Source organism: Emys orbicularis, chromosome 17, assembly GCF_028017835.1.
Source record: "Emys orbicularis isolate rEmyOrb1 chromosome 17, rEmyOrb1.hap1, whole genome shotgun sequence".
Classification (NCBI taxonomy): domain Eukaryota; kingdom Metazoa; phylum Chordata; order Testudines; family Emydidae; genus Emys; species Emys orbicularis.
This window is the reverse complement of record NC_088699.1, coordinates 12,403,411-12,425,240: the sequence shown is the minus strand read 5'-3', so window position 1 is coordinate 12,425,240 and position 21,830 is coordinate 12,403,411. Positions and strand designations below refer to the sequence as shown.

Here is a 21,830-nt window from a genome sequence, read left to right as displayed (position 1 = left end):
CCTGTGTTTGTGAAAAGTGTCGGACTGACAGATCTGGAAACTAGTGAGCAAACAGAAGAGGTTAAAGCTGTAACATAGACCTGCTAGGATTAGCTGGGTGTATCTCACTTAATTATTTGCCTGCCATTGCAGGGGCCTCGAGCACTGATGCACCTTGGTCCCTCCTATTCTCTGGCTGTGGCACATGACAGTCTAGTCTCCTGTGGGCTGTAACACTTTGATTTCATTTCGGTGGTTGGGTTTTGTGTGTGGGTTCTCTGGGTGTTATGGGTGGCCTATGATACACAGGAGGTCAGACTAGATGGCTTTAAACTCTACGACTCAGTGCTTCCTCCGTACTGAATTGTCACATTAGCAATAAAACCTCTGTGGAGGGATCACTTCTAGGGGTGAGTAAATCAGTCCATAACCCCTCTGCTAAGACAGGTGCCAGTTGCAATATAAACACCAGCCCAGCAGGACCTGAAGCCAAACCACCATCTCATTTCACATAGGCCAGAGGGAAGCTATCTGATGCCAATTAATTTTGGTCACTACCCACCCAACAATGAATTGGAGCCGCTGAGGGCTACTACAGCCTAAGTTGATACAACTTACGTCGCTCCGGGGTGTGAACAGGCACCCCCCGAGCAATGCAGGTTTTGCACTGTCCACGCCGGCACTGTATCATCGGGAGATGGTGGTCCGCTTCTCACCAAGGTGGAGTAATTATACCGATGGGCGAGCGCTCTCCCATCGGCATCACGCGTCTTCACCAGCGGTGCAGCTGCGGCAGTGACGCTGTGCTGATGTAGCACTGTCGTGTAGACTTGCCCTCCGTTCCTGAGGCAAATCACTTAAAACAAACACATTCCCCCCCCCCCCCAATATTATGGCTCATTCCCCAGTATTTTTCTGGAGCTCTGCTGTGCAAAGACTTGCTCTTGCAAACGTGTCACCTCTCTTGCTGTAACTGCTGTGTCTGTCAGTGCATTAAGAATTCTTCAATGACTTATGAGCATCTCCCCTCAGCATAGTTAATCCACCTCTGCAAGAGAGAGTAGCTGTGTCGACGGGAGAAGCTGTCCTGTCAACACAGCGCTGTTTACCCCAGGGGTTAGGTCTATGTAACTACGTTGCTCAGGGGCTTGGATTTTTCACACCCTGAGCGACGTAGTTATACTGATGTGTGTTTATAGTATAGAACTGGCCTAAGTCTCTGCAGCCTTATGGCTCTTTATTTTTAACACAATGGCTTTTGCTTAGTTCTCTCTTTCCCCACACGCCCCTATTTCCCTCTTCACATTAATTGTGTCTACAGTGAATCAGTATTTGGTATAAACAAGCCACTTGATTTTTTTTTTTTCCAGGTGGTATGTGACTCCCCCCCCATCTCTTCTCAGAGTCAAATAATTAAAGGGTGTTTGTATATAACTGACGGTGCAGTTTATGCTGCTATTAATTTTACTGCCATAGCATCTGCTGTTGCCAAATGATGTGAAGAACAGCAAACAGAATATTTGGCTTAGTGCAGCAAGTAGGGAAGGGAGAGGACAGATACATTTTGGAATGCTACTGCCTATTACATTATCAGATGGCTGATGTAAACAACAGGCGTACTTATACCAGCAGGTTCTAGAGATAAATGATGAATTGGATTCCTGCTGTCCTTTACGTGCAGATCGTAATTGACGGCATCTTGCCTCAGCACAGGTTACTGGCGCTGTTCTGCAGCTGCTATCTTCTTATTTTTTAAATATTGTTTTATTTATGTTCTAAAGTAGAGATCAGCAAATGCATAGGAAATGTAGAACGCTTAAATTGATTGGCACATGAGAAAATGTTACATCTTATGATTTTGAAAATGGTCCCCTAAGGCCCTGACCCTGCAATGAATCCCTCAGCTGGCTCCCCTCTTCTTTTTGCTCTGTTAAAGGCCAGTTCAGCACCCACTGAAATCAGTTCCATATAGGATTTTTCATTGGTAGAGATCAAAAGGCTTTACAAAGGAAAGTCAGTATTATTATCCTGATATCACAGATGGGGAAATGGAAGCACACAGATGACTTGCCCAAGGTCACATAACATGTCAGTGGCAGAGCTTGGACTAGAATCTGGGTTCTCTGACTCCCAGCCCAGTTCCTATCTCTTGGACCATGCTGCCTCTTTTCCCTCTTCTCCTTCAAGGTTTGGTGCAATTCTATTCCTATCAGTTTAACATTGATCATGGACAGATGAGAAAACAAAACCTAGACCTTGAAAACACCGTTTAAATTAATCTCTAAATCTAACCACAACATCTCTCAGTATTCTTACCAGGAGGGGAAAAAACCTGAATTCTGAAATGCAAAATAAATAGTTTTACCCCAATGGTATTTTGATTTAAAATGTAAACTAGAGTCAGATCACTAGCACAAACAGACTGCAAAACTGATTGCCACCCCAGAAGCTGATGTCTCGAGGCCCCAAAAAAGTCTATTGTTTGACTAATTCTGTGGCTTTTCATACTCTGCTCTGTCCTTCGAAGCTACTCACAAGAATCATGTAACCTCAGGGAATGGCAAAATGTAAGCACAAGAGACCAGAAGAATTGGGCTAAACACCTGATGACGACTCTGGAGTACGGTTTCTGCAAAGGTTGCTGCATGCATAATGACTACATATTAAAACGTAACTTTGCTCTGAAAAGTGACTATGTAAAAATTGCACCCTTCCCCTGTGTATTTTCTGAGTCCTATCTGCTTACTTTAGTGACTAAATAGGCTTTACCTCTGCTAGCTCTGTAGAGCCAATGCAGTTCTGGGAGAGTGAGATAGATTTATTCTAAGTTTTGACTGCAGAATCTCTGTGGTTGGTGATGTGACCCAGAAAGATTCCAGCTCGTCTTTTCAGATGCAGAGCTGGGTAGGCAGCACCAGCAGATATAATGTGGAAATTATTGCCGAACGAACATGGGAACCCAGGATGCTATTTTTGGTTACTTTTCAGAGCAGAAATCTCACGTGGGCTTTGATTTTGGAAAGTACTTAAGCATGTGCCAAACTTCCACCAAGCGAGCAGTCCTGTTGACTTTAGTGAGATTACTTATATGCTCAAGTAGCTTCCAGAATCAGGCTCTTTAAATGTAGCATAAATTTCAGTCGCTTCACTAGTCTAGTCTTGGTCACAGATCTGAACAAGCGCATCCTGCTGACCACGCACTAGGATGGCTCCGAGGGGAGTCCAAGCCTCTGTGTGCGTTACGCTTCCTAGAGCCTCAGCAGGCTGCAGCACTGCTTCCTCCCATGGCGCTCTCTGGCTCATTGCCTCAGCACCAGCTACCTCTTCTCAGAAATGGGGCTCCTCAGCTCACCTGCCTTAGTCCCAGGACCAGGGCTGACCCCCAGTGAACACAACCCTTTCCCAGAACTCCTCCTGAAAAGTGTGAAGCTTCTGGTTACGGTTGTAAAGTAGTCACACACACTCTCTCTCTCTCTCTGCACAGCCTAACACCTTTGTGCTTCTTTATACTTTAAGCATGTAAAGCACAGGAGAGTACAGATCATACAAAACATTAAACTAAATTAATGTCCCTGCCCCAGTTTCCCCATCGCTCTGGGGAATTCTTTGGGGTGGTGTCTGAGTCCCTTGGGTTGTCCAGAGTCCTTGGACCCATCTGGGCTCAGGAAAGTGGGCCACCAGATCACCTAGTCTGACTTCCTGTCTATCACAGGCTGTCAACACTGCCCAGCACCTGTGCACTAAATCGAACAACCAAAATTGGACCAAAGTATTACAGCCCGTATAGCACTAAATAGTTATGGGCCAGAGGCAGAGAATAGGAGGGACTGAGATGCATCAGTGTCTAAGGCCCCTGCAATGGCAGGCAAATGATTAAGTGAGATATACCCAAATAATCCCGGCAGGTGACCTGCACCTATGATTGCCACCTTTCTAATGGCTGGTAACTGGACTCCCGAGGTCTCACCCTCTGCTCTGCCTCTTCCCCAGCCCCGTCCCTGCTCCATGTCTTCCCTCGAGGCCCTATCCCCTTCTCCACCTCTTTCCCCCCCAAGCCCTGCCCCTGCTCCACCTCTTCCCTCACAATAAAAAATAAATGACATCAGGACTTGTCAAATAGCACTCAGAGACACACGCTAAAACCCAAACTGTCCAGGTGAAAACAGGATGGGTGGCAACCCTACCTGCATCCCCCCACTGCAGAGGAAGGGGCCACTGCGAATCTGACCTGGGGGAAAATTCCTTCTTGACCCTATATATGGTGATTGGTTAGACTCTCAGCACCTGAGCAAGAACCAGCCAGCCAAGCACCTGAGAGAGACTGCTCAGTGCCACCTCAAGACCCTGGCCCTCCCTGCCCAGCGTCCCATCTCCAGCTGTGGCCATCTCTAATGCTTCAGAGGAAGGAGGGAAAAAAAATCCCCAAACAAACAAAAAACCCAACCACCACCACCTCTGAATACACTGGAGAAAAAAAAATCCCTTCTTAACTCCTGCAAGTGACCAGCTGAAGCCCTGAGGCGCGTGTGTAGTCCCTTGAGTATGGGTAATACAATCTATCCCTATGAATCTATGACTGACCAGATCTTACTGAGCCTATATATCTTGGTTCACTTTCTTGTGACGCATCCCCCAGCAGAGCTCTGGGTAACGATGGTAGCACCAGGTTTCAGTTGTAAGACTTTTATGTTGTCATATCCTTTTGGGTCCAGACTTTTACATGGAGTATAAAATTGCCAGTTCTGTGGTGCAATCTAATGATGTTTTTGGGACCTATAAATCTGTTAGGAACATCTAGACTTTCACAGATGCCTTTGGTTACTTTATAATCACAGTAAAGCAGAGTAATGGTAGCTTTCTGTGATATAACTGAACCTTAAGGAGTTGTGAACAATTGGCTGTACTTTATGCCTCATGATTTTAAGTGCTTTCCAGTCTCGAGCTAACTGAGGCCTTGTCTTCAATTAGGGTGACCAGACAGCAAGTGTGAAAAATCGGGACAGGGGGTTGGAGGGTAATAGGAGCCTATATAAGAAAAAGACCCAAAAATCGGGACTGTCCCTATAAAACCGGGACATCTGGTCACTCAACTCAACTTCATGCTAACCACAGGGTAAGACATCATGGGTTAGTCAACCTGTGGTAGCCTGGCCCACAAGAGCACAACCACACTTACTGTGCTGTCACTCCCTGCATCTACGCTGGTGTTGTATCAGGCCGTGACCAGCATTACAGCTATCTGGGAGTGTATGCCAAGATTCATAGTACAACGACTCACTGAATAGCTGTCACAGGGTGGCTGGCCCCTGTGATTAAAGCAAGTCCAGCTCCCTTGTGCCAGGGACATAGCACCGGTGTGGACAGCCAGAGTAGTGAGTGAAGATGCTACCTACGCCAACGGGCGAGCTCCCCCATCAGCGTAGGTATGCCATCTCCCTGCGAGGTGGTAATTTATGTCAATGGGAGAAGCCCTCCTGTCAACATAGCGCTGTCTACACTGGGAGTTGGGTCGGTACAACTGTGTCGCTCAGGGTGTTATACCAGCGTGAACTGGTAGTGTAAACGGAGCCTGAGAGTAATCTGCAAATGGGTGGGGGGAGGGAAGAAGACTTGGCGTGCAGGGTCTGACATCTAAAGTAAGGGTATGTCTGTGTGGCAAGTGAAGGTGTGATTGTAATATGGGTAGGCATACTTGTGAGTTTCACTGTGGGCATTGTTCTGCTGTATCAAACACGGGCGGTATCGGAGGCTGAAGAAACTTCAAGCAGGCAAACTCAGGAGTGCAGGCAGGTGCTGAGCAGAGACTGATAATCTACTTCCAGTCAGGGGTCAGAGCACAGGTAGATGGCAAGATAGTATGCAGGAATGGGTGCCCAGGGGGTTAAGAGGAAAGGATTTGAAGGACCATTGCATCTAGATTGTTGTGATTGCCAGTGGCTGCACGTTTTCACTACAGCTAACTTGGGGTCTGCACTATAGGCACACTGTGCAGCACTGACAGAGGTGTGTGCATGTGTGAACACAGAGTGTGTTAATGGGAAATCCTGTGGTTATGTCTTCAGTGAAGACAAGACCTGAGGTCTCGTTCCAAAGGGGCCCAAAGATAAGAATCCCATTGATTTAAGTAAGTTTTGGATTGGGCCCTAAATCTCTAGGGCCAAATTTTCAAAAGAGCACTGGGCCAGATTTGCAAGACCTCAGCACCCATAATCAGGGGCCAGGTTTTCAAAAGATCCCAGCTCCCTTGTAGGCATCTGAATATGGGCCAGACTTTCAAAAGCATTCAGCCCCCAGCAGTTCCCATTGTAATAGTTCAGCCAGGGGAAAATGAACGGTGCTCAGCATGCGTTGCCCAGTTGCAAATTTGTGCATGGTAAGTTATCTTAATTCTAATACATGTGTTTGTTTTTCCCCCCATGCAGGGGCGGCTCCAGGCACCAGCACCCCAAGCGCGTGCCTGGGGCGGCAAGCTGCGGGGGGGGCGACCTGCCGGTCGCCGCTAGGCCAGTGGTCAGGCTCCCTTCGGCGGCATGCCTGCGGAAGGTCCGCCGGTCCCGCGGTTTCGGTGGCAATTTGGCGGCAGGTACGCCGAAGCCGCGGGACTGGCGGACCTCCCGCAGGCAAGCCGCTGAAGGCAGCCTGCCTGCCGTGCTTGGGGCAGCAAAATACATAGAGCCGCCGCTGCTCCCATGTGATGTGACATGAGCTTTTAGAATTTTAAACAGACCCCATCAGCATTAAATTAAATTCCTTGAACCACCATGAAGTCAAGCCTGTTGTGCTGATTATTTTTTTATGTAAATGTAATTATTTTTAAATTAGATTTATAAATTATGTAGATCTTTGATCAAAGGCTGTGAAGTGAAATGAAAGGATGCAGTTAAATATGCCATTTCTCCTAACTTCCTTTGGGGGAAATAGAATTGTACTCCCAATAAGAGAACCCTGTTCTCTCTCTCACACATTTATGTGCACATGTAACCCACTGGTTAGTGAGTTACAAGCCAGTATCAGGGATGCTTTATATTTATTATAGATCGTTGCCCGCTGGAATGTGAGACTCCATAAACATCCCGCCACTCTGTGGAATATTTTGCTATAAGTGAGAAAATTACAGTGCTGCTTAAAAATATTCCCAGCATGGATGAAAGTGTGAAAGGCTTCTGATCCAGAACTCTTCTCACCTCTCCTCCCCTGAAGAAAGAATTAAACATCAAGGATGTCTGGAACCTGTACAAGAGCAGGCATTGATTGGAACTTTGGGAGTGGAAGGTGTAACGCAATGACACATTTTTAGCATTGGTCTTCATTGCAGATGATACTGTAGCCTGAGGCAAGGTTAGTGGCTCCTGAGAAAATGTCTTTTTGTAAAAAGAAAAATTAGTTTAGATCCCAGGAAATGAATTGGCGTTCAGATCATAGCTTCATCCCAGCTCTGCTGGCTAAAGTCAATTTTCCTACCATTCTCTATTTTCTTTTCATTTCTGGGGCTTTCATTGTTATACACGCTAAGCTGACAAAAGTGCTCTTCAGTCACAATTTCATACTTTTTGACGTAAATACATGGAGGACTCTCCTGTCAAGAAATAACACTGAATGGAAACATGATGCAGGTTATGAGTTGACTAAATCTAGTGACTTGAGAGTGAGCCACAGGTGCTGGAACTGGGGGGGTGGGGGTGCTGCTGCACCCCCTGGCTTGAAGTAGTTTCTATCATATCCAGGGTTTACAGTTTGGTTCAATGGCTCTTAGCACCCCCCACTATACAAATTGTTTCAGCACCTTTGGAGTGAGCGGCCAATTTTTAGTCTGTTTTTCAGTTTTCAATTTGTAATCCCCCCCCCCACCCTTTTTCCTTTTCTCTCCCCTCCCTCTAGTTCATTGGCAAAATGGAAATAATTTTTAAAAAGGCAGGAGAAAGGAAAACAAAAGCATTGATTTTTTTTTTTTAAACAAATGTTTTCAAAAGTGAAAATTTTTGATACAAATTTTGAATTAAAAAAAAAAGTTCCTTTTTGAAAGCTGCAGAACAAAAATGAGTTTGAAAGCCTTTGTGGAAGCTATTTTCTATTGTTCATCCAGCTCTGTTGTTCAGGGTTGGACAATTTATATGCAGTGTAATTTTAAGGCATCTTTATCCTCCCTCCATGATTAATATTTAGTAAACCAGTACTTGGGAATATAAGCACCTGGTGAGCAGAGTTACACACCCCGTGAGCTGTAGCTGTTAGAGGAAAGTTCTGTTCCTGAATTCCTTTGTTGTTTAATGGACGTCTTGTATTTTTGTAGGCAGTGTTGTTGTAGCCGTGTTGGAGTCGGGTCCCAGGATATTAGAGAGACCAGATGGTGAAGTAATACCTTTTACTGGACCAACTTCGCAAGCTTGCTTCTCTCACCAACAGAAGCTGGTCCAATAAAAGATATTAATCTCCCCCACCTTGCCTCTCTAATATCTTGGGACTAACACGGCTACAACAACACTGCCTACAACATTATTGGTTGGTAAGAGAGACAAGCTTGGGAAGTTGGTCCAATAAACGATATTACCTCACCTCCTTGTCTCTTGTGTATTTTTGTTGCATTTTGGACTCAAGTGATTTGAAACATTTGACTTTGCTAACGATATGGAGGCTCAGCCCTTGTTGGTTGAGCTTTCGAAGGCCTTACGCTCAACATGACTCAATTTCTCTGTCTCTGTCATGTGATAACTTTTGAACACTGCATCTGATCGATTCCAAAATTTCAGAAAATGTTCTAGACAGCAATGGCCAGAACCTTATTGATTTTTGGGAAAGTTGGGGGGGAAGCCTCTGCCAGCTTTTTAGGACAGCCACAGCCTCAGCCTCAAACACCTCTTCAGTTGTCTGTAGATCAAACTGGGTGATGGCATCCATTAATGCCTTCCTGCATAACAATATCCCATCTCATTTCTGCCTGTTCTCCTAGAGTTTAACATATTAGCATCTTGAATGACTTAATTCCCAGACAGAAAAATAATGGTGGTGGGAGGAGAAGGGTAGTGAAATGGGGGGCATACACACAACCTCTGGCCTGGGATGGGGTAGAGAATGGGGGAGCCTGCTGTGGGGGAAGGAGTGAATAGAGCGCACACAACCCCTGGTTGAGGGAAGAATTGGGGGATGCTGGTAGGGGCTCTGTGTGCCCCCCTCCCCTTATGTCATGGGGGGGGAGATGGGAAAGGGGAGCAGACAGGACCCTGCTGTGGTAGTGGTGGTGGGGGAGATAAAACCCCTGCCATGGTGGGAAGGAGTTGAGGAATCCTGGTGAAGGAGACCTAGGGGGCGGGGGAAGAGGGAACACATAGAGCCCTTGCTGTGGGGGGAATGAGTGCATGGGGGGAAATGGAATGGGATGCACACAGAGCCATTAGTATGGGATGGAGAATGGGGGGTTGCACAGAACCCTGGGCAGGGGGATGGCTGGGGAGAGTTGCAGGGCGTCCCTGAAATTCAGGGGGATGGGAGCATGGCACATGGAGGTTGAGAGAGGGAATGGAGTTATTCAAGGAGCCCCTGGTGTGAGCAACAAGCATGGCCTATGCAAGCCACAAAGTGAGCGATGACCTAGTTTTTAACAGCCACGTTCCTGAAGACTTCAGAAGCCCTTCCACGGATAGTGACTGATGGCTCACCTCAACAATTACTCCTCTGCCTACGAGCTACTGCAGATAGCATTTTCTCCCCAATAAGCTAAAAGTAGATAACATTTGCGACCAAGCTCTTTGGCAGTGCTGCAATCCACCAAATGCCCCGACGAGGTGCTGATAAGTGAAAGAGATGGAATATGAAGATTGAAAAGAGGTTAATTCACACAATTTTCTTGCCTCAAATGTCAGATGCCAAGAGACTTTCATCGCTTGCCATTTCAGCATGAAAAATGCAGAGTGTCAGCTTTTTGCTGCTGCAAATTAGAGGGCCTGTCGCTTGTTCTTTTCAGCATGCTCCGTGCTGCAGAGCGGTTGAAAAGCGGAGGTGCTGGCTGTGGTAACTTGAGGACCTGTGACAAAAAAGAAAGGGTTTGACTGAGCTGCTGTTCTCAACTGGTCCATCCATCAGTGGTAAAAGGCATAGATTCCTTTTCCTTCTGGGGCTGAGCCTCAAGGCGTTCACTCTCTCTGGCTCTCTAATTCTACTAGTGCAACAGCAAAATCTATTTAAAATATGTTAGCTGAAGAAGAGTACCTGCTGGGAGCTAACTCAGCGTCCTGTCACTCAACTCCCCGCCAGTTTATATTAATTGAGCTCTCATTGAAAGACAGGCAGTCGGCAGATGAGGCCAATTAACTGAATGGAGATAAAGCTGAGGAACTAATTGGGTAGCATTATCCCTAGCAGCCAAGACCCTATAAGCAAACAAGGAAGGGCTGGAGGAGAGTAAGGAGCCTGAAGGAAGGCAGAAGTAGGTAGGTCTGGCTGCTGCTACCACCCTGCCCTTCCCCAGAAGCATGTGGGGAAGCTGGCTTGTGATTGGAAATATCCTTGTAATATAAGAGGGACGAGTCCTCATTATGTATGTATATATGGCCCCTAGCCCAGTAGACCCTTGATTTCAATTGGACTGTTGGGCACTACTACAATACAAACAATCATTAGTAATTATTAGAAGTGGTCAGAATTTTTTGAAACACCAATTGAAATTTTTTTGTAGCATTGACAAAAGTTTTCAAAAAGTCATAATTCCGACAAAAGAAACATTTTCAAACTGCTTCTTGAAATTATAATGTGCAGTTGGCAGCTGCCTCAGAAATGGCTCTTTCTCTTGTCCAGGCTATAGAATACTAGGTCTGCCAAATGGGTAATCACCAAAAAGTCTGTAGGCCCTAGGAGAAAGTACCAGATTATGTAAAAGAGAAACTGTAATTGCTATTGTCTCTGGGAACTCATCCACGATTTTCCACTGGTTTTAGATGCAAGGAGCTGTGGTTTATATCACTGACATGATATTTTTCTTGGCCTGTGACAGTTAAAATATTTGTCTGTAATTGATGCTTGTTGGGTGTTGGTATTCATAATTATTTTTGGTTGGTTGATGCTTGATAAATTAGCAGTTTTTGATAGTGGAGGTCACCTTGGCCGTTAAAGACCCGATAAGGCAGACCGGTGAAGCATTTAATCTGTATTAAACTGAAAGAATGATATGGTGATAAACCAGCTGGAGTCGATCAGCAGGATTTAAATTTGAGACAATGAGATTTGAAGGGCTTCATAGTAGTTCATGCTCTATGGTTCCACGTTAGATCTGGTGTCACCTTCCTACTGGTCTGGATTCCGTACACTCACTGCTGTAGCACAGGTTCAGTTCTTGGTCAGAGAAGCTATGAATCAAATTACCAACCCCTCTAATACTGACACTCAGGAAATTCAGCTAGAGAATTTCTTATCTTAGGCCCTGATCTAACTCCCAGCAAAGTCAACAGGAATCTTTCCATTAACTTCACTGGGGGCAGGTCTACACTACAAATTTATATCGGCACAGTTGCACTGTTAAGCTTTTAACAGGTGCTCCTGATATGCTTCTACTAGTGGATTTTAGTGATGTGTATTTAGTAAGTTTCTCAAATCAGACAGACACAGAGGAGCATTAATTAGACCCTAGGCTGACAAGTTGCCGGCACAAGTAACCAAATTAAGTAATATACTTTCCTGGCCCTTCAAAAGCTTTTGCTACTACATGATGAATAATTCCATTGAGTAAGACTGAATTTCTTTTAAAACAAACAAATAAATAATCCATTCCCATTCTGAAGGATAAAAGGAATATGAAAGATTCAAGTGTGTATTCTCTAAGGTCCACTCACAGTTTTTTGTACCGATATAACTATGTTGGTAATGGGTGTGATTTTTTAAAAAAACTGATAAGGCTTATGCCGGTATGCGCCCTATTGTGAACAGAATTATTCCATGATAAAGGTCCCTTATACCAGTATAGCTTATTCTATACTGCTTCAACTATGCCAGTATGTAGATAAGGCCTAAGCACTTTGTCACTTATTGAAGAGTGAATTTGTTTCTGCCATATGCAGCTATTTAAACTATGGATTTTTCTTTTAAAATGCTATTTAACAGGTCCATCTACTATGATCCTGTCTCTTACTGAAGCCAGGTCTGTTTCTCCAGAGTAATGCCTACAGCTATTTAAAAAAAAAAAAAAAAAAAAAAAAAAATTCATGTGCATCCAAAAGCTGACATTTGCTTTTACTCTTCAGACAGGGGTTTTATAAAGGTATAAAACTGTGAGAAATCCAATGTGCAGAATCCATAAATTGAATCAAGCAGAAAAGTGTCCAGTAAATGACAAAAAATCTGTGCACCAAATGCCGCAAAACCAAAAACTGTGCATAGAAGTACTCTGTAGTGCTCAATATTGTTTGCAAATATTTACTGTTACCACAAAGTGGTAACTGGGACACTGAAATTATTGTGGAAACAAGGAAGGACTTCTTTTGTGAGTGAGAATTTGCAGCTTCAATTATGGACAGAATGGCTGGCAGGGTCTTGGTTCGTTGACTATTTTTCTTCAAAGGATCATAGCAGTTAGAGATAGAAAAGACGACTTGACTGAGTCCATCTTTGTTCAAGAGCATGGTGTAGTCCCCTAGCAAAGGTTGTACCAGATATAAACTGAGACTATGCTTGAAGTTCATATAACAGGAAATGGAAATGACACCTGACATTATGAGGATATTAGAGTTTCCAGGGACATAGGCCTGTGTGGTTTATTATTTCCATAAGACTATTTGAAACATTGAAAACTATATATTGCACTGAGGTTAGGTTTACTAACTAGGCTTTAAAGTCTGTGTGTGTGTGAGGTTTACTCCAGTTCTGCAACTTCTTCCACATAGACAGACCCCTGACCCCACACAGAGCCCCACTGATATAACTGGTGCTCCACACTGACTTTAGTGGGGCTCCATTTCGGTGCAGGGGTCCACACATGTAGTTTTCGTTGCAGGATTAGGGAATTATGAGACACTTGGCATCCATGGATCTCAAAGCACTTCACAAAGGAAAAACAGTATCATCATCACCATTTTACCAGTAAGAACCACTAAAGGTACATCTACACTGCAGCTGAAGGTGTAATTTCCCACTTGGGTAGACATACAGGCACTAGCTTTGATCGAGCTAGTGTGCTAAAAACAACATTGTAGCTGGGGCAGCATGGGCGATGGCGTGGGCTAACCACCAGAGCACAATCCTGTCCGAGGTAGGCTCAGGCAGCTAGCCTGTGCCACCATGGCTACGCTATTTTTATCATGTTAGCTCAAACAAAGCTAGTGCACGTACATCTACCCAAGCTGGAAATTACACCCTCCAGCTCCAAGGTAGATGTACCTTAAGGCACAAAGAGGGGAACTGACTTGCCCAGGGTTAGTGGAAGAGCTGGGACTAGAACTCAGGTCTCCCATCCTTGCCCCACAGTCCCTGTGACCCATACTGCCCTCAATGTACTAACCTTTCTAACACACACACACTTTAAAGCCTAGCAGATTGTTGTCATTCATATTTCCTTGTCCCAGTTTTGCACCATTTAGAGCTAAAGGAAAAACCCCTTTGTCTACAACTTTCATCCCATAAATGATTCAAACTGTTGTTCTGTAAAAATAAGTAAAGGAGATTGATGGTTTATAACGTCACTAAATTGGTTACAATTTTTGTGGCAGATAAAAAAATTCCCAAGGGGTGATGTTACAAACAAACTAAATGAACTGCTGGGTAGGAAACCTACCTGTGATCCCTTCTTATGAAAAAAAAATCTGGCAAGTGGAGTAGTATTGGATGAAAAAGTAGAGTCATTTCCCAACATCATTCTGCTTGCTGAGCTATTCCCATTGAAGTCAGTGGGAACTGTGGAAATCAGTGGCAAATTGTGGCCCATTGTGATATGCACACAGTATATGAGAAAAAGTAAAGAGCGTGACTCATGTAAACAAGGCTCATTTCACTTTGTCTTATTTTCTTAGCAGGTGAAGAGTCTGCGGTTTGCTCGTCTGGCTTTCTCCAGGAAAAGCAACGTGAGTCAAGGTTCTTTCCTTTTTTTGTATTCTGTGCTGTGCGGCAAACTAGAGATAACAACAGAAAACAGGGCTACATTAAACGTTGACCAGTTTTAAGTCAATTTTTATGCTGTTGAAATGTTAGGTCTGGGAAAATTGGAGTTGTTTTTGTCTGACATTTAACTAGAATGATAAAATTTATTAATCAAGTTACTGTAGCTTTTAATTTTTTAATGTGTTAAGGCTAAGCAATGTTTTGTACCCATGGTTAGAGTTGTGGGGCTCTAGTGTAATTGGAAAGTCGGGGTGTTGCCATGTTTCAAGGCATGTCTTTGTTGGGACAACACAGGTTAATTCTGTTCAGAATGATCATACAGTTCAGAATGATCCCTATTCAGTCTTCCATGCTCTGCTGACTCTTATATCTTATAGAGATGCAAGATATGTTGCTGTTTTAGATGTGGGTTCCTGCTAGAGACAGGGCTGGGCCAGATAGTGGTGCCAAACCTGCAATTGTGAGGCATCTTCATGTCATGGCGCCCCACCCCATCAGGGACAGGTTTAAATACCAGCCTGGTGTTTATTGCTCATGCTCTGGTGGTGCTAGCTGTGAAGAGTGAGTTGTGATGGAGAGCTCTGAGTTCCTTGGAGAATTGGGATGGTCTCACCTTCTGCCATAGCCCTGGCTGGGAAACATTGTAGGTTTCCCCCTCTTTCTGTTCACTAGGAAATCTCTCTAACTCTGTCCTCCAATGCAAACTGCAAGTCTGGACATATTAACTAACCCTTCCACCTTGAAAGTAATATCTCACCCAGCATAGGTGTCTGGGGCTGGTACCAGGGGAGAAGGCTGCTCACGGAAAACCAGAATCTGGGCATTGCTCCATCTCCTATAGTCCACACTGGTAGCATCTAGGGTCTGTAAGAAAGCTTCAGTGGCACTTGAGAGAATTCTTCTGATGCAGGAGCAACATAGAGCTGATATGGTGCAGCCCTACTCTGCCTGCCCTTCAAGTTTCCAACAAAGGATCTGGCCCATTGTGTTGCATTGTTTTCCTCTAAACATTGCAGTCTGCGAGAATCTCCAGTACATTAAAATATTCTTTATCATTGGTTAATAGAAAGCATATGTTATCGGCTTTATGTGAACATATTTCTCTTGACAGATTTGTTGTTATAAACAGCTAGTAACAGCGCAGCAGATGGCAAAGAACTGCATGATTTCTTATGGGAGTGTGGCAATGGAAATACAGTTTTCTTCAGGGATTGAGACCATCTTACGCTTTTTTACGTGTAGTTAGTTTTCTCGGTGACAGTTTTACTCTAAATTCCTCTTGAATAAATGTATCAGGAAATTAGGGATGGGCTGGATAAAATGAGAACTGACCTAAATTTTGATCCAAACTTGAACTGAATCTGAACTTTAAGAAGCTAAGGAACAGATAAGTTATTTTCCCCCCGTATGGGTGGGTGGGTGGGTTGGTTGGTTGGTTAACTAACTACAGGTCTGTCGCATCTTATGCGCATTTAACATGCGCGATTTCAACTTTACGCAGTCGGCAAAAAAAAAAAAAGAGAGAGAGAGAGAAATAACCATTTTAATACTATACTTGTAGTGCGGGCGATTTCGCCCGCCATTGAACTCGATGGGATTTTGGCTATACGCAGTTTTCGCTTTACGCGCTAACCACGGAACGGAACCCCCGTGTAAGATGAGACAGACCTGTATGTATGTATGTGTGTATGTAAAGACTTGAGCTGGTATTTTCAAAGCTGCCGTGGGATTTGGATGCCCAGTTCCCCAAATTCCTGAAATGGCTTTGAAAATCTTGACCTTGCTGTGTAAATACTTGTTCTACTTCCCATTCAGATCCTTCTTTTTTCTACTGCGCGAACTTCCAATCTGATGTACTTCGAGTGCAGTGATCAGTTTGGCTGTATCCCCAGCCTGACAGTGAAACTCCTTCTCAGAGACCTTTGTAAACCACTGGTGAATGTATTACAGGTCCCTCTCTGTCCCCAAGCCACAGAGGATATGACTCTGTTACAGCGCCAGCAAGAGAACCTGATTCCTCTTAGCTCCAGCTGTAGTAGCTCATGCTTTTATCTTTGGAAGTCCCTAGTTCAACCCCCAATGTGTTGGTCAAGATGGCAGCCATCAACCCTTGATATCGACTGTAAGGCTACAAAGTATAATAGTTTCTTAACCGTTAATTTATCATGTCACATTTGATTTACTTCTGTGAGTTGGCAACTTTATAATTTGCCAATTCCTTTTCTCAGCCATGGATAACTATTTGGTACTTTTGTGTCAACCCTATTTCATTTTAATTGTTGTGGGTCGTGAATTTTGCTAACAATTGCAGAAGTATTAGCATAGTTTTTAATGAGCTGGTGTGCAGTCCAGCAGCTGTCCTGCCAAATGATGCTTACTAGTTCCTGCTGATTTTTATAATGAGACCTTATATCTTTTAAACAAGAAAATCGTTTTATCTTAAGACGGATTGAACTTCTTTTAATTTGCTGCTGTTAATACAATTATCTGATAATCTATGACTCAAATTCAGCAAGCTATTTAAGCACATACTTAAATCTCAGCCAAGGGAACTATTCTGAATTGGTGCTGTACACCTTATTCTACCTTTAGAAACTATGGAAGGCCACATCCTGCAAAGACATGTGATTAACTTTATTTACCATTCGGGTCATTGCAGAATTAGGGCCTGAATATGTATAACCCCTATTCCTCTATAGGATGCTGACCATGGATATAGGGTGGTAACACTCTACTACTGCTGCTAACTAATGGAGTTACTTCTTGAGCTCAAGTGGTAAAAGTCTTTTCTGAATGGCTACAGTTCAAGCCCTGCTAATGACCTATGCGAGAAGTCTTTTAGTGTTCCTCAAATACACTGATAATTAAGATCTGCTTTCAAAGCAGAAATAACTAATTTTATCAAAGTCTAGCTAACTTGCCTTTTTTATTAAACTTTAATTTTCTTGATAATCTGTGACTATAATCTTCACATTTAAGATGATGGCTCTGATTCTCCACTCCGTATCAGTCAGGAAGCAAATGGAGTTACAACAGAAGTCAAACCAGTGTAAACGACAGGCGAATAAAAAAGCCATAGTGTTCATGGGAAGGGACAATGATGCTAGTGAACACGTTGGCCAAACGTTGTGAATCTTAAACTTGGAATAAATACAGAGTTGTTGAAAGTAAAATAAAACAACCCCCTGAAACATTGAACATGCAGGTCTTACTTGGAAAAGTTGGGTTTTTTTCTTTCACATTAAAGTTTTTTAATTGAATCGCTTTGCTGTTCCAGGATAGAACACACTCCACTTACTTGGGAAATCTGCTTAACTGGGAAGTCTCCCAGGGAGCTGATTTAAGCCAGTGACTGTTAATAGCAATGTCTGCTGCTTAAGCAGATGGTAATTTTGCCTAATTGGGGTTCCTTTTGGTGACTCAGTGGTACTCAGACCTTTTGTGCATGTCGGTGTCGTGCTGGTTCTGTCTGATTGCTCCTCCAACTGCAGCTTTCAATCCCTCCATTGCTGTGATAGTGTGAACAGCTTCACTGTTGCTAGTTCTTGGTTATTTTGCTGCTTCCATTCCATATAAATGTACTTGGTCCCTCCCAGGTACCACTGCTGCTGGCACTGGACAGATTGCAGGCTTAGGCTCTATCCATAGATCAAATCTGATCCAGTGCCCCATTCAAGTCAATGACAGTCTGTCCATTGACTTTAATTGGCTGTTGATTAGGGGACCTTGATGCTTTCTCTGTACTCCATGGGACTGGTCTCATAACTTGATGGGCTTGTAGCATTTCTACATCTCCTTGAACAGCAGTAGTACTATCCACCTGCAATTCCTCAAAATGGAAATGAAAAGGTATGGGCACTAAGGCATCTGAAATAAGAGGATTCTGCAGCACTGTGGGTGATACCCGGTGGTCATAATTACTCCTGAATCTCTGATGAGTAAGTCCAGTGCCACTCACCGTATGCCTTATAAGATTGTTACCCATCTACTTTGTTTCTCTGTTGATAGCAATCTTGCATCTGATCCAGAAGGTCCAAGACCCTAAATCCAGATATAACAATGGCCTTGTACATTAATCTGTGTGTGCTGGAGTTTGGGCAAAGTGTACTGGAAAGCGTGCCATCCTTTTTGATGAGATGCAGCACCAAGGCCCCTTCTACTCATCTGTTTTGTCTATCCAAGTTTAAAAATCCATGGCATACTTTAAGGTGAATAATCCTGTGTCCCAGTCATCATTGCCTCAGTAATAATGCTTATTATTTGCATAGCACTTGATCATCATGAACACTACTTCAACTTTGCAACAGCCCTTTGAATTGGATAAGTATAATTGTCCTCCTTTTTTTGATTGGGAAGCAGAGACCAGAAAGCTACTGAGCTTGGATTCGAGCTCCAGAGTAGGGCTGGTTGAAAAATATCTAATTTCAAAATTTTTCCATTAGGCAAAAAGGAAAAAAAATGTTTCATGAAAGTTCACTTGAAAAAAAAATTCCATTTTTCAAACAGCCCTACTCCAGAGATCTTGGCTGTACAGTCTTGTGCTCACACTGCACAGCTAAACTGTTCAATGCTATATATCCGGCTGCTGTTGCTCAGTGCATAATGGTGGTTCTGTTTGGCTCGCAATGCAGTTACCTGAATTCATCACCAAGGTCTTCAGTGAAGCTGCACCAGTGGAGCCGAGAGCAGAATTTGTCCTCATTGTCTCCAACACGTATCTTTGAATAGTTCTGTTGGTAATGAAGCAGAGATCAGGACTTAAGCTTGGCAGATTTGTGGCTGGGAGAATATACAAGAATATATGGCTACTGAAAGTGGCATATTAGCTGTGTTTCTAACCAGTTTTACTAGCCAGGCACTAGTTAAACATGCAAACTGGTGATGCTTTATAAAGCTAAATGGTAATGATCTCGGCATACATAGTTGTTGTTGTAGCACGTGATAATGTTACTTGGTACTAAGGTGAGTTTATGCAACACACATTGAGTTTTAAGGACCTATCTACATTAGGAAAAAAGGTGCTCTGAGAAAACATGCCTTATAGTGATAGACTCAAAAAGCTCAATTTATTTAGCTTAATAAAAAGAGGTTAAGTGGTGACTTGATTACAGCGTGTAAGTATATCCATGGGGGAATAAATGTTTAATAATGGGCTCTTCAGTCTAGCAGAGAAATGTACAACACAATTCAATGGCTGGAATTTGAAGCTAGATGAATTCAGACTGGAAATAAGGCCAGTATTTTTAACAGTGAGGGTAATTAACCATTGGAACAATTTACCAAGGGTCACGGTGGATTCTCCATCGCTGACCATTTTAAAATCAAGATTGGCTGTTTTTCTAAAAGATGCGCTCTAGGAATTATTTGAGGGAAGCTGTATAGCCTGTTTATACAGGAGGTCAGTGATCACAATGGTTCCTTCTGGCCATGGAATCAATGGACCTCGACCAGCTAATATGTATTAAAAGTGCAGTTTCCCCTGTCTAGGCTAGGATTGTAAAATGTGTTACAATGCATCTTTTCCCCCTAGTATATTCATACCCTAACAGGACAATGAAAAAAGTTATCAAGCCCTGAGCACACTTGACATTCCAGCATTGCAGATGATATGAGAAACGTACGGAATTGTGTAATAGCTGGTATCTGCTGTCCTGCCCACTCATTTTTATTTCTGCTTATTGGTCTGCTATTGATCCTCTGCTTGGTATGGGATTCTAGCACACAGATTGGAAATTGGCAGCTTGAAACAGCTGGAGCCATCTCTCAAGGCTGTTTAAAAACCCTGATAATAATTATCATATCAGATCTTCTATAAGACAGGCCTAGATAGGCTTACTGGCATTATTCCACCTGGCAGATAAGATCTGAGATGGCTGGGGCATCTGTGTAGCCAGACAGGTCTTTTCTGGCATGTATACAAGTATCATGTGGTTCAGTGATGTGGTATCATCCACAGTAATGATTTGGGGGGCTTTTATTTTGGTACTGTTACTTGAGTTCATGGACAATGAAGAAAAGGAATGCTTTGAGAACTCATAATTTTTTGTTGATGTTGATAAAGAAATCAATTCTTCATTGTTTTTTTGTAATAACAGGCAATGAACTGTTACTTTTAGTCAACAGGGTACTAGCCTGCAGCAGTATTCTTTCCCAGTAATATAAAGCTCTCCGGAGAAAAGACTGTAACATTGAAACAAAAACAGGCAGAAAAATCATCTTTGAAAATAAGAAATAAGGAAATGGTCAGAAGAACTGCTGACTTTTACCTTCACTCATTCACACTTAGGTGCTATTAAAGAGGGAGTAAAAACACTATTTATATTTTTGCTTAAATTTTAAAAAGTGAGGGAAAATAACTAATATTTGCTCAACAAAGTCAGTTGCAAAAAAATCCCCCAGTAACACATGTAACATTTATAAAAGCTGGAGATATTTTATTTCTCTGAATCACCAGCTTTGATTGAGTCAAGCTGGAGATGTTGTTGAGGCAGAACTGCCTAAATACTAATTTAAAATTCCTTTTCCTGTGTTTTAGGAGTTCCCCCATTAGCATCAAGTGAAATAACACAAGTCCACTGACTCATAGTCTGTTGGGGAAGCCGCAAGGACTGATGACCAGTCATGACCATGCTGTCTATAGAGTTAAAGCTGGTTATGAATTTTTCACCAACATTTTTGAATGAGAAAATGGCTTTTGATATAATAGAAACTTTTGCCAAAAAAAAAAAAAAAAGACTGGGTTTTAGTTGCTGAACGTGGGGGGTGGGGTGGGGAATTAGCTTCTTTTTTGACAAAAATGTGAAAAAAATCAAAGAAAGATATTAACAAAACTGAACAAAATTCATTGTCATGAAAAACAGTTGTGGGGAAAAGAGAAAATATATTTCACAACCAGCTTTACAGAAACCAGAGTTTGAGTAAGTTCATGAGGCTCAGGTGTCAGGCGGGTTTTTTTAAACCATCCTTTACAGCTAGAGCATGACAAAACAATCTGCCCTGAGTAAGCAAGCGGCAGTGCATAGCTGCAACATCTGAGGAGCTAGGCCAGAGAATGAATTGCATCTCTGAGAGTCAGAATTTGTTCCCTGGTTCTTTCCTTTCCTCATCTTGCTGCCAGTAGCAGATTATGTCCTCTTCTATTTTACCCATATTTAAGATGTGAAAATGTAGCAAGACTCTCACTGAAAATGATCAGGAGACTTAAGTTCCTGGAAAAAACATCTGTTAACTGCCTGCTTGTCAACGCCTCTTGTCTCAGTTTATATCCATGTCATCACTGATGGGCAACAATTGCCCCTAGCCTGAAGAGGGTGCTGAATATGCATAACTTTACTCATGGGAACAGTCCCATTAATGATTCAGTATCTGAGTCCAAGGTTGTACAATGGTCCTTTAAAAAGTTGCTGATTGCCTTACATAATTAACATTCCCTTCTGTAAGTATTCCCTATTCTGGACTTATGGGGAATACAGAGGTAAACGAATCTATATAAAGCACAGTTGGCAAGATTTTAATGTGACCAATGTAAATCTACTCTTCTGTAGGAGTTTTAGCTTGTTTAACCTAGGTGACCTATCTCACATTGTGTATTGGTGAGTCACGGTAGGTGAGGTAATATCTATTATTGGACCAACTTCTGTTGGAGAGAGAAACAAGCGTTCGAGATTACACAGAGTCTAAGTCCTATTCTTCCCCCCCCTTTCCTTGATGTATTATACGTAAGTGTGATGGGATCTGTGGCCCTGTTTTGTGTCTATTTTAAGTACTTTGATGTA

At 43.0% G+C, this 21,830-nt stretch overlaps 1 protein-coding gene across 1 annotated transcript in view; it reads left to right on the top strand.

The window, feature by feature from the left end:
• PITPNM3 (PITPNM family member 3) overlaps positions 1-21,830 on the top strand; it is a 240,367-nt gene that overhangs the window by 82,014 nt on the left and 136,523 nt on the right. Inside the window, exon 4 of the mRNA XM_065418512.1 lies at positions 13,968-14,018. Coding sequence (XP_065274584.1) covers positions 13,968-14,018 — 51 coding nt within the window. The remainder of the gene's footprint in view (positions 1-13,967; positions 14,019-21,830) is intronic.